Genomic DNA, 13,022 nt, shown 5'->3' on the forward strand with positions numbered 1-13,022 from the left:
AAGTAACCCGGGTAAACTACGGATACAGTCGGTGTTAGGGTTGAGTGAGTTAATGTGACAATTATTATTATTATTATTATTATTATTATTATTATTATTATTATTATTATTATTATTATTATTATTATTATTATTCCTATCATCATCATTAATATCATTCTTGTTATTATTGTCATCAGGTACATCCCAGTGGATCAGCGAGAGGCAACTGACATGTCCAGCCATAAATGGATGGTCTACGTCCGAGGTCAAAAGAATGACCCGGACATCTCAGGATTTGTCAAGAAAGTCTGGTTCTTTCTCCACCACAGCTACAAACCCAACGACCATGTAGAAATCAGGTACACATTAAAGAGCAGGCACTTGTGTAAGATAAAGATCTGAAAAGTGTGTGTTTGTGAATCGGTGCTTTCAGCATGTTTAGTTGATATTGAACTTTATGAAATCTCAAGTTTAAATTTTTTTTTAGACATGCCATTGATTTTGTAACTGACATGGCCTATAGTTTGAGTTTGATTCACATTGATTTTGTAACTGACATGGCCTATAGTTTGAGTTTGATTCACATTGATTTTGTAACTGACATGGCCTATAGTTTGATTCACATTGATTTTGTAACTGACATGGCCTATAGTTTGAGTTTGATTCACATTGATTTTGTAACTGACATGGCCTATAGTTTGATTCACATTGATTTTGTAACTGACATGGCCTATAGTTTGATTCACATTGATTTTGTAACTGACATGGCCTATAGATTGAGTTTGATTCACATTGATTTTGTAACTGACATGGCCTATAGTTTGATTCACATTGATTTTGTAACTGACATGGCCTATAGTTTGAGTTTGATTCACATTGATTTTGTAACTGATATGGCCTATAGTTTGATTCACATTGATTTTGTAACTGACATGGCCTATAGTTTGAGTTTGATTCACATTGATTTTGTAACTGACATGGCCTATAGTTTGAGTTTGATTCACATTGATTTTGTAACTGACATGGCCTATAGTTTGAGTTTGATTCACATTGATTTTGTAACTGACATGGCCTATAGTTTGAGTTTGATTCACATTGATTTTGTAACTGACATGGCCTATAGTTTGAGTTTGATTCACATTGATTTTGTAACTGACATGGCCTATAGTTTGAGTTTGATTCACATTGATTTTGTAACTGACATGGCCTATAGTTTGAGTTTGATTCACATTGATTTTGTAACTGACATGGCCTATAGATTGAGTTTGATTCACATTGATTTTGTAACTGACATGGCCTATAGTTTGATTCACATTGATTTTGTAACTGACATGGCCTATAGTTTGAGTTTGATTCACATTGATTTTGTAACTGACATGGCCTATAGTTTGATTCACATTGATTTTGTAACTGACATGGCCTATAGTTTGAGTTTGATTCACATTGATTTTGTAACTGACATGGCCTATAGTTTGATTCACATTGATTTTGTAACTGACATGGCCTATAGTTTGATTCACATTGATTTTGTAACTGACATGGCCTATAGTTTGATTCACATTGATTTTGTAACTGACATGGCCTATAGTTTGAGTTTGATTCACATTGATTTTGTAACTGACATGGCCTATAGTTTGATTCACATTGATTTTGTAACTGACATGGCCTATAGTTTGATTCACATTGATTTTGTAACTGACATGGCCTATAGTTTGAGTTTGATTCACATTGATTTTGTAACTGACATGGCCTATAGATTAAGTTTGATTCACATTGATTTTGTAACTGACATGGCCTATAGTTTGAGTTTGATTCTCATTGATTTTGTAACTGACATGGCCTATAGTTTGAGTTTGATTCACATTGATTTTGTAACTGACATGGCCTATAGATTGAGTTTGATTCTCATTGATTTTGTAACTGACATGGCCTATAGTTTGATTCACATTGATTTTGTAACTGACATGGCCTATAGTTTGAGTTTGATTCACATTGATTTTGTAACTGACATGGCCTATAGTTTGATTCACATTGATTTTGTAACTGACATGGCCTATAGATTGAGTTTGATTCTCATTGATTTTGTAACTGACATGGCCTATAGTTTGAGTTTGATTCACATTGATTTTGTAACTGACATGGCCTATAGTTTGAGTTTGATTCTCATTGATTTTGTAACTGACATGGCCTATAGTTTGATTCACATTGATTTTGTAACTGACATGGCCTATAGTTTGAGTTTGATTCACATTGATTTTGTAACTGACATGGCCTATAGTTTGATTCACATTGATTTTGTAACTGACATGGCCTATAGTTTGATTCACATTGATTTTGTAACTGACATGGCCTATAGTTTGAGTTTGATTCACATTGATTTTGTAACTGACATGGCCTATAGTTTGAGTTTGATTCACATTGATTTTGTAACTGACATGGCCTATAGTTTGAGTTTGATTCACATTGTTTTCCTGTCCTCAGTGTTCCCCCGTTCCATTTGACAAGACGAGGCTGGGGTGAATTTCCTGTGCGAGTGCAGCTGCACTTTGTGGATGCAAGGAATAAAAAAGTGGACATCATCCATCACTTGAAGGTTTGGCTGTTTTTGTAGTTTTATTCTTGTCTATTTACAATCTGGTTTTGTTGGTTAGAAATTCTATGGTTGATTTGTATTCATTCTTGTCAAACTGCCTAAAGACTGATAAATTTGTAAATAAGATACACATGGATGTGACAAATTGTTTTTGAGGATATAGAATATTGAATACATGTGTAAGTAAAATGATTTTGTAATGTTGTAATTGTTGTTGTTGTCATCATTGTTATTGTTGTTGTCATCATTTTTATTATTAACTATCAATGTAATCTCCTTTTTAATATTCTAAACATTTAGATTCTTTAAGAAAATGGAAATTTTCTGCTTGTTTTTGTTTTTTTAATATTATTTCTAGATTTTCCTGTGTCAGTTGTGATCTAATGACAATGATTATTTCACTTCTCCCCCTTCCCTCCATGCCCCATCCCCCATCTCCACATTACGTCCCCCCTTCATCTTTATAACAGTTGGACAAAACATTCACAGGCCTACAAAAACTTGGTGCTGAAACTGTAAGTGGTTTGTGACTCAACCTTTGACCTCTAACCTTAGATAGATATCTAGGGCCAGCGTGACACAGTGGTGTGGATCTTGCTTCTTACCTTGAGTTTTTGAGTTTTTTCATATAGGGTAATATCCACTAAACATGCTCAAAGCACTTTACAAAGATCCCTGATAGGCAGCAAGACTTTACATTTAGGACTAGACATGACGCCTGTTAGGCGATAGTAGATTTTTTTTTAGACAGAGACAATGCTGTTAATGGTTAGGTACTCATTTTACACCTGAGTATGGTGAGAGAATTTCCAAGGACAACTATGCACAAACCCAGGACCTTCTGATGCAATGGCGAGTATCATACCTTAAGAGCACATAGCTGTACCCAAAACATTCTGTACCACTTTGCTGTGGATGAACACCCGGCTATTCCAGTCTGCCCTTGGTTAAGACCCTAAAGAAAAATTGTTTCAGTGCTCAAAGCAAGGACTCAACTAATCGCCACTCAGGGTGGGGCTCGAAACCGTGAACCTTCTTATCCAAAGGCAAATGTCATACCACTAGACCATGTAGCCGTATTATAGACCTAGAACTGTGACAATTGCTCACGGTTACAGTAGTTGTTAGGGTGGCCGGGACCACAGCGTTTACATGTTGACCTTGGCCAATTAGTTTATTGGGATTATCAAATAGATTTATCTTTTGACTGTTATTCTATTTTTGTTTTCCAACAGGTCGTGGAGGTCGAATTGGAGAGAGATTTCTTTGAGAACGATGACCCTGACAACATCCCTCACCAATCTTTGTTACCCAGCGGAACACAGCATCTTTTCACTTCCTCTCAGAAATTATCATCATCTTCATTGTCGTCCTCACCATCGTCACCTTCTATCACAAAAAAAAAAATGAATTCTGGATTACCCTCACCATCATCATCAATATCATCTTCATTATCTTCATCCAGAGAGCAAAACAAACCCTGTGAGAAGAAAAGGTCAAAGGTGAATTCTAAAAATTCAAATGATGTTGGGACATCCATTGTGAAGGAGAACCAGTCAGCATTAGGAAGGGATAGGACAAGCCGTGTTGTGGGTGGATTGGATAGTTGTGGAAATGCCATTGTGGATGTGGATACGACTTGGATAAAGGAGGAGAAGGGGGATGGGGTTGAAGAGAACGGATGGGGCAGAGATGAAGTAGATCCGACACACTTTGTTGATTCTAATCAGGCTGAGAACACGGGGAGAATGGAGGATGCTGGGATTTCAAGTCAGGGTGACGAGGAATTCAATGTGACGATTAAACACGAAGATTTGTCAGTGGAGCATTTTGGAGATGTGAATTTAGAAGTGAAATCTGTTGTGGATGGTGATTACGTCAGACGGGATGACCTATCCAATGGACGGATTGAATCAGGGAAGGGACGTGTGCTTGGTGGTCAGAATGAGGTCGGGTCAAAGGGTAAAGGACAGTCAGGGTCATTTAGTTGTGGTCTGGGTCAACAAAGGTCAAAGGTGTTGGATCCAATATCATCTGGTGTGGATTCTCAGCCATCGGAGCATTCCGCCATCCGTGTGAACCAAGACTGGGTCAAACCATCCAGTGAATCCACATCACCCAAATCTCTGCTCACTTCGTCCACTTTAGAAAAAATTAAATTCCAGCAACAAAGTAAATTGCAATCTCCAAATAATTTTCATCATCGGCCACAACAAACTACTCAAAACATTTCCTCTTTTAATCGTAAACCTCTTGAACAAGAAAACACATCATCATCATTATTATCATCGCCGTCATCATCATTATTATCAAGACCACAGCTAGTCTCCAATCAAAGCCCAATTTCCACGCCTGGATTACAGAAGATGACCGTCGTCAATATGGAAAATCATCCCAAACACAAAACAACCGTCATGGTCAATCCTACGTTGGTGAATGAAGCTGTCAACACATCTCCTACTTCAGGGAATTATCCTGTGTCACTATTGACATCAACTGTCATGACCATCGGCCCTGGCACGGCCCCGATAAACACAAAACCAAAATTACCCATTCAAAGAGGATTGAGTTCTGTGAAAATTCCTACAGTGACTCCGTCAACGATTTCCATCATCGCCCCTAAGACTAGTCCAAGTTCCCAGTTTCAGACAGCCATAGATCCACCCCAGTATGTTGTACAAAATGCTTCATCTAGAAATGAAATTCTCACCCAAGTCCAGCCAGCCCAAAGACAAATGGTCAAGAAAATCTCCCTGCTGACCGCAAGTGGGAGTCAAAGAACTAATATTGACCAGGCTCAGAATAAAATTTTTTACCTCAAACCGTCTCCATCTCCGTCCTCAACAACCTCCGGTTTGAATTGTTCAGCTACTTCAGCAACTCCTTCAACGCCAAAGAATAAAAAACAAATCTCGTTACTCACAGGTCTTGTTGTCAATGCCAAAAACAATCAACAGAAACTTTCTCCAAACACAGAATTAAACCAGAGACCCAATTTGCAATCTCATCCAGACAGTTTGGTCAGGATTGAAAAACCTTCCTATCAACCATACACAGTGAGTATTCTCTCTCAACACAGCAACAACAACACACAGCAAATCTTGACAGAGAAAGGTCACACCATCTCCGACACTGGTCATGTGATTATTACCAAGGCAACCCCCAACTCAATGGGAAATAGAGCCGTTCTACCGCCAACAACTTTAGCCACCACGTCTTCCAATTATTCACTCCTGAAGCCATCCGTGACACCAAAACCGTCACACATTGTCACGGGTACATCCAATACAATCCTGGCTCAGACATCAGCACCAAACGTCATTATTGCCTATCCTAACACCAGCCTTGTCAAGAAAGATCCAAACACAAATACATCTGGCAACTTTGTGATGGACCTGCCAGAGTACCAGGATGTGATGCCAGATGTCAAAATGTCGGCCATTGGAAAGACAAAACACCGAAGTCTACAACAGGCCATGGCCAATATGGACACACCACAAGATCGTATCTGGCGACAGTACCAGGTGTTAAATGCCTACAAACAAAACATGACAGAGATACAAAAGGAACAGCAGCAAAATTTGATGAAGAAACAGGATACCATAGAGGGAGAAGTCGACGTTATTCCTAAAATTAAGTGAGTTTATTTTTCTCAAGTGTGGACAATGTTGATATTTTATCCAAGTCAAATTGATACAAAGCTACTGGAAGCTGTGGACTGTAAAAAGTAACCAACAAAAATTATCATAACAGCTTAAAAAAAAAAGAACCAAATTCCAATCACGGACCATTTCAGGTCATGAAATCTTCTTCAGCCAACAACAGAAATCTGTTTTTATAGTAATGTATTTATGATTTCATTGTTTTCTTGTTGTTGTTGGCTGACAAAGGATTTTGAGCCTGAGACGTTCTGTGTTTGGTATTTCTCATTTTTGTTTGATATTATTTTACCCACCCATTTTTGATGATTTTAACTCACTCAACCCTAACACCGACCCCGTAGTATACCATGGGTTACTTTTACCCCATGCCTATTTATTACATTTGTCTGAGACATATTTTTGGCGTAGTATCCAAGCTAATGTTCTTAATTTTTACATGTTAATGGTAGTTGAATGACTATCTCTATACATGCTCATTTTTAATACATTTGTTTCCAGTTTTGAAAAGTAGCAATAAAATCTCTAGGATTGAGTGAGTTAAAATCTAGAATTGCCAAACTGTTGCTGAAAGACTTTCAGATTTTGAATTGATTCTCATTATTCATCCCAGAGAAAGGCGGGGCTGAGAATCTTCCGCCTAAATGGTGCAGCTATGTGGCCTAGTGGTATGACACTCGCTTTCGGATCAGAAGGTCCTGGGTTCGAGCCTCGCTCGGCTTATAGTTGAGTCCTTGGAAATGGCTTTTTACTCACATTCTCTCACCTTACTCAGGTGTAAAATGAGTACCTGGCCGTTAACAGCGTTGTCTTTGTCTGAAAAATGTTAATATCGCCTGACAATTTTTAAATGGTGGTTTTATCTCCACCCATCCCCATCACAATTCCTCCTTTTTCAATTTTTAAAAAAATGAATAAAAACTACTCACCACAACCACTACATCAGCATCCCTACCACCACTTCTACTACAACCACCACTTCTACTACAACCACCACTACTACTACAACCACCACTACTACTACAACCACCACTACTACTACAACCACCACTACTACTACAACCACCACTACTACTACAACCACCACTACTCCTACAACCACCACCACATTATGTATGGGTCTTGATCTACACACTGATATGTTTCCTCCTGTTTTGTGACCAGACATTTTCACCCCTGGAAAATGCTGGAAACGAATTTCTTCCATAGTCTTTCAAAATGCCTGAGTCTTGGTCTATTTTTGCATTTGTCAGATTTGACAAAAACAACCGTTGGATACAGACTCATATGTTTGTGTGTTTGTTTGTTAGCGTTCTATTTGTGTTGGTGTGTTTTTTTGTTAGTATGTATTCTTAGTGGACCTATAATTTTCCCTATCATAAATTGAAATACTGGAATTCTGGCCATTTTTTTGACCCACTGGGGATCAATATATCTGGTACATAACAGACGGTGGATTTTGTATATCTGTGATAGAAACATAGCGGCCAAGTGTCCTGATAAAATCCCGATGTGGCAATCTGGAAACAGGTGGACTGTTGTTGTTTCCATGTCTGGAAATGACCCATGCATGTGCCAGGATTATTCTTTTGTGACCAGCAAATTAAATCAAGGAATGCAAAAGGTTCTAAATGTAGATTCTATTATATGATAGTCCAATCATAGCGTAGTTTTGGTTCATGACGGTATTGTGCATAGCATAAGGTGAAAAGGCTACTAGTTAGAAAACATGCAAGGAACCCAAAACACATTTGTGGTTAGTTTCTTGTTTTTATTTTTTTCTCTGAAGACTTCCAATCCAAGTTGAACAGAAATTTTACCATTTTCTTTTTTTTTTTTTTTTTTTACATATTTAGTGACCTAGAGTCTGTTTATCGGTGGTTGGACACTGTTAGATATTGAATATTTTGATCTTATAATTCTGGTCAAAGAGAGATAACTAGGTATGTTTAGAGACATATTTTAATAGATTATTTTCACTAATTTTCTTATTGTATTGTAACTCTTCTGTAACGAAAAATAAATGGAGGTCATACATGTTTTTCCTCCTCCCAACAACTGAAATGAGAATGGTCACGTTTTTAATTTGATGGCGGCTTTATCTCTCTCGTTGTCATCACCTTGTTTTCTTGTGTCATCGTGAACTCAACAGACACTAAACAAGTTAGAATATCGGTTGTTTTTGTTAGATTACCCATTATCCCTCTTTTTTTCTGTTCTTTAAGAGGAGATAAATTCTGGTTTTTAAATGTAGCTATCCCTTCTTTCTTCTTCTGGTGATGAAATAATAGTAAATTCGACTTCCTGAGTCTTTCCATAGACCAGACATCTCAAAGACCTGTATAGGGGATGAATTACGTTATGAACACTAGTAGTCAAAATTTAACATTAACACAAAATACACATTGCTAAAATAATTGTATGCAAATATTTCAGTCGGCATGGTGTAAAGTGGGTGGGGGTAAAGTGGGGTTTTTTAGGCAGATTCAAAGTTTGAGATATTCTCGATTTCTCGAAAGGGTTGCAATAGAGTATTCCAGAGTTTAGGGCCATATTGAAAAGAGCTATCACTATCACCAAAAGCTTTTAACTTGCTTTTTGATACAGATACTAGATATAAGTAAAGGTGTCAAAATTGCCATAGGATTCATAAAACCAAACAAAACAATGACATTATATTAATATTTCCCTCATCTTTTCCCATCATAATCATCATCATTATCATCCCACGTCCAGTCCAGAGGATTACCCAGACTTGTACAGTTTGACCAAAGCAGCCATCAGACTCCATCCCATCATCCAGTCAGGTGTCAGTAAGTGTCAGACAATGACTTCAATATTTTAAGGGGGTCAATGACTGAGGTATTATTATATGTTGCCTCCATTACGTGGGGTCAATGACCGAGATATTATTGTGTACTGTCGGCTACTGTCCTTATTTAATTTTTGCAGTGTATTTGTATGTATGTGTGTGTTTGTGTGCCTATTATTCCGTCCCTCATTTGTCCCTAATTCTGCCCAGAAATGTCCCTCAATTTTGACTTTCTGAACTTGGCAGTCATGAAATAATAACATCCTCCATTCTCTTCCCTGCCTTCTCCATGCTTTCTCACTTACTAGATTATAATTTACATAAAGGATCAATAAATAAAGTCTATCTTATCTTATCTTTACTATCTTATCTTTTCTCTCTGAATTAATTTGGCATGTATGAACAAATCCAACACTACACTCTAGTTCCCAACAAAAGGATTGAATGATTTCCATCATAGATACTTAGACATGTACATTTGGATAACACTGTGTGTGTGAGTGTGTGTGTGTGTGAGTGTGTGTGTGTGTGTGACAGTTCCAGACAAAGCAGATTTTAGAATGTTAGAAATAAATGGGCCCTCCTCCCCAAGATTTATATTTGATCATTAGCTCTAACGTCTCTGGGGCTTTGTGGTCTAGTGGTATGACATGACACCTTCTAGTGGTATGACATGACACCTTCTAGTGGTATGACATGACACCTAGTGGTATGACATGACACCTTCTAGTGGTATGACATGACAACTTCTAGTGGTATGACATGACACCTTCTAGTGGTATGACATGACACCTAGTGGTATGACATGACACCTTCTAGTGGTATGACATGACACCTTCTAGTGGTATGACATGACACCTTCTAGTGGTATGACATGACACCTTCTAGTGGTATGACATGACACCTTCTAGTGGTATGACATGACACCTTCTAGTGGTATGACATGACACCTTCTAGTGATATGACATGACACCTTCTAGTGGTATGACATGACACCTTCACATTGGAAAGCCCTGGGATCGATTTCCACCTTGAACGATGCAAATTTGAGTCCTTGGAATAGGCCCCTCATATTCTGTCACCGGACTTGGGTGTAAAATGAGTACCTGGTCATTAACAGGGTTGCATCTGTCGAAAATAAATGTATTTCCGCCTTGCAAAAGGCATGTCTCGTTCTACATGTTAAGTGTTGCTGTTGGCTAGAGACCCTTTGTAAAGTGCTTTGAGCATGTTTAGTCAAGACTGCACTATATAAATGCTCTAGATTTTTTTTTAATATAGAATCTCTTGTACGTGTACTGTAGACTAATCATGACTGTGGTACTGTGGACTAGCCATGACTGTTGGACTGTGCCTGCAGGACTAGCCATGACTGTTGTACTGTGGACTAGCCATGACTGTTGGACTGTGCCTGCAGGACTAGCCATGACTGTTGTACTGTGGACTAGCCATGACTGTTGTACTTGTACTGTGCCTGCAGGACTAGCCATGACTGTTGTACTGTGCCTGCAGGACTAGCCATGACTGTTGTACTGTGGCTGCAGGACTAGCCATGACTGTTGTACTGTGCCTGCAGGACTAGCCATGGCTGTTGTACTGTGCCTGCAGGACTAGCCATGACTGTTGTACTTGTACTGTGCCTGCAGGACTAGCCATGACTGTTGTACTGTGCCTTCAGGACTAGCCATGACTGTTGTACTGTGCCTTCAGGACTAGCCATGACTGTTGTACTGTGCCTGCAGGACTAGCCATGACTGTTGTACTGTGCCTGCAGGACTAGCCATGACTGTTGTACTGTGCCTTCAGGACTAGCCATGACTGTTGTACTGTGCCTGCAGGACTAGCCATGACTGTTGTACTGTGCCTGCAGGACTAGCCATGACTGTTGTACTTGTACTGTGCCTGCAGGACTAGCCATGACTGTTGTACTGTGCCTGCAGGACTAGCCATGACTGTTGTACTGTGCCTGCAGGACTAGCCATGACTGTTGTACTGTGCCTGCAGGACTAGCCATGACTGTTGTACTTGTACTGTGCCTGCAGGACTATCCATGACTGTTGTACTGTGCCTTCAGGACTAGCCATGACTGTTGTACTGTGCCTTCAGGACTAGCCATGACTGTTGTACTGTGCCTGCAGGACTAGCCATGACTGTTGTACTGTGCCTGCAGGACTAGCCATGACTGTTGTACTTGTACTGTGCCTTCAGGACTAGCCATGACTGTTGTACTGTGCCTGCAGGACTAGCCATGACTGTTGTACTTGTACTGTGCCTGCAGGACTAGCCATTACTGTTGTACTGTGCCTGCAGGACTGGCCATGACTGTTGTACTGTGCCTGCAGGACTAGCCATTACTGTTGTACTGTGGACTAGCCATGACTGTTGTACTTGTACTGTGCCTGCAGGACTAGCCATGACTGTTGTACTTGTACTGTGCCTGCAGGACTAGCCATGACTGTTGTACTGTGCCTTCAGGACTAGCCATGACTGTTGTAATGTGGACTAGCCATGACTGTTGTACTGTGCCTGCAGGACTAGCTATGACTGTTGTACTCTGCCTGCAGGACTAGCCATGACTGTTGTACTGTGCCTTCAGGACTAGCCATGACTGTTGTACTGTGCCTGCAGGACTAGCCATGACTGTTGTACTGTGCCTGCAGGACTAGCCATGACTGTTGTACTGTGCCTGCAGGACTAGCCATGACTGTTGTACTGTGCCTGCAGGACTAGCCATGACTGTTGTACTGTGCCTTCAGGACTAGCCATGACTGTTGTACTGTGCCTGCAGGACTAACCATGACTGTTGTACTTGTACTGTGCATGCAGGACTAGCCATGACTGTTGTACTTGTACTGTGCCTGCAGGACTAGCCATGACTGTTGTACTGTGCCTGCAGGACTAGCCATGACTGTTGTACTGTGCCTGCAGGACTAGCCATGACTGTTGTACTGTGCCTGCAGGACTAGCCATGACTGTTGTACTGTGCCTGCAGGACTAGCCATGACTGTTGTCGTGCATCCAAAAATAAAATCGAATAGATTATATAAATTCCCTTCTAGTCTGTGGTCCACTTCAATATTGCTGAGGTTGTTGATGCCAGATTGTATGTTTGTTTTCTAAGTGGAATGTACTTATGCAAAAATGTCTGTCATTCCGAGATTGCGGAGTCAGAAGAGGAATTTCCTCCTTTAAAAAAATGACATTTCCTCCCATTAAATTAAAATGTACTGGAAATGAGAGACTTGATGTGTGGTGGAACAAATGATATCGTTATAGTTATAGGTACAGTTTTCCCAGTCTCCAGATGTTAGCTACAGTAACAGTGAGAGTTTATCAACTTAATTGCTTAGGGGGTTGCGTAGCTCAGCGGTACAGTCTTTGCTTCATACCTGAAAGGTTCGGAGTTTGAATACCCACTGTGGTGTGGCCTTGAGCAAGTCACCTCGCGGTGCTGCACTGCGATTGATTCCTGGGTTATTCCAGTCTTCCCTTGGAATAGACCCTATAGACACAAATTTCCCCTATGGGATGAATAAAGGGAATTTTATTTATTTAATTTTTTTTTATTTAACTCACTCAATCCTAGAGATTTTTGCTACTGTTCAAAGTTTTGAAATAATGTCTGAAAAATGAGCATGTACATAGTTTTATTTAAGTTAACTATCATTAACATGCAAAAAACTAAAAACATTGGCTTTGATACTACACCTATAATTTGTCTCATAAAAAAATGTACTAAATAGGTATGGGGTAAAAGTAACCCGGGTAAACTACAGATATAGTCGGTGTTAGGGTTGAGTGAGTTAAAAGTGAGGGTTAGTGCAGTCAAAATGGGCTTTAAAAGCAATCGTTGAAATGTTCTTCCTTTTTCACTTGTTGTCCCCATTATTGATGTGTGTACCCCATTGGTTGCAGACAAACTGACCCATCCATATTGTGCCGAGAGTCAAGACCATTGGATCTCTTGGCCTGTAGG

General features: G+C 39.6%; 1 protein-coding gene across 3 annotated transcripts in view; it reads left to right on the plus strand.

Annotated features, from left to right (window-relative positions):
- LOC144958072 (uncharacterized) overlaps positions 1-13,022 on the plus strand; it is a gene marked incomplete at its 3' end in the record, with an annotated part of 53,657 nt that extends 40,635 nt beyond the window's left edge. For all 3 annotated transcript variants that reach the window (XM_078889676.1, XM_078889678.1, XM_078889677.1), the window contains 6 exon segments: positions 180-341; positions 2,464-2,575; positions 3,046-3,090; positions 3,811-6,212; positions 8,971-9,047; positions 12,962-13,022. In XM_078889676.1, coding sequence (XP_078745802.1) covers positions 180-341; positions 2,464-2,575; positions 3,046-3,090; positions 3,811-6,212; positions 8,971-9,047; positions 12,962-13,022 — 2,859 coding nt within the window.

Source organism: Berghia stephanieae, chromosome 12 (genome assembly GCF_034508935.2).
Source record: "Berghia stephanieae isolate SIO BIC M18660-M18661 chromosome 12, UCSD_Bste_1.3, whole genome shotgun sequence".
Lineage (NCBI taxonomy): Eukaryota > Metazoa > Mollusca > Gastropoda > Nudibranchia > Aeolidiidae > Berghia > Berghia stephanieae.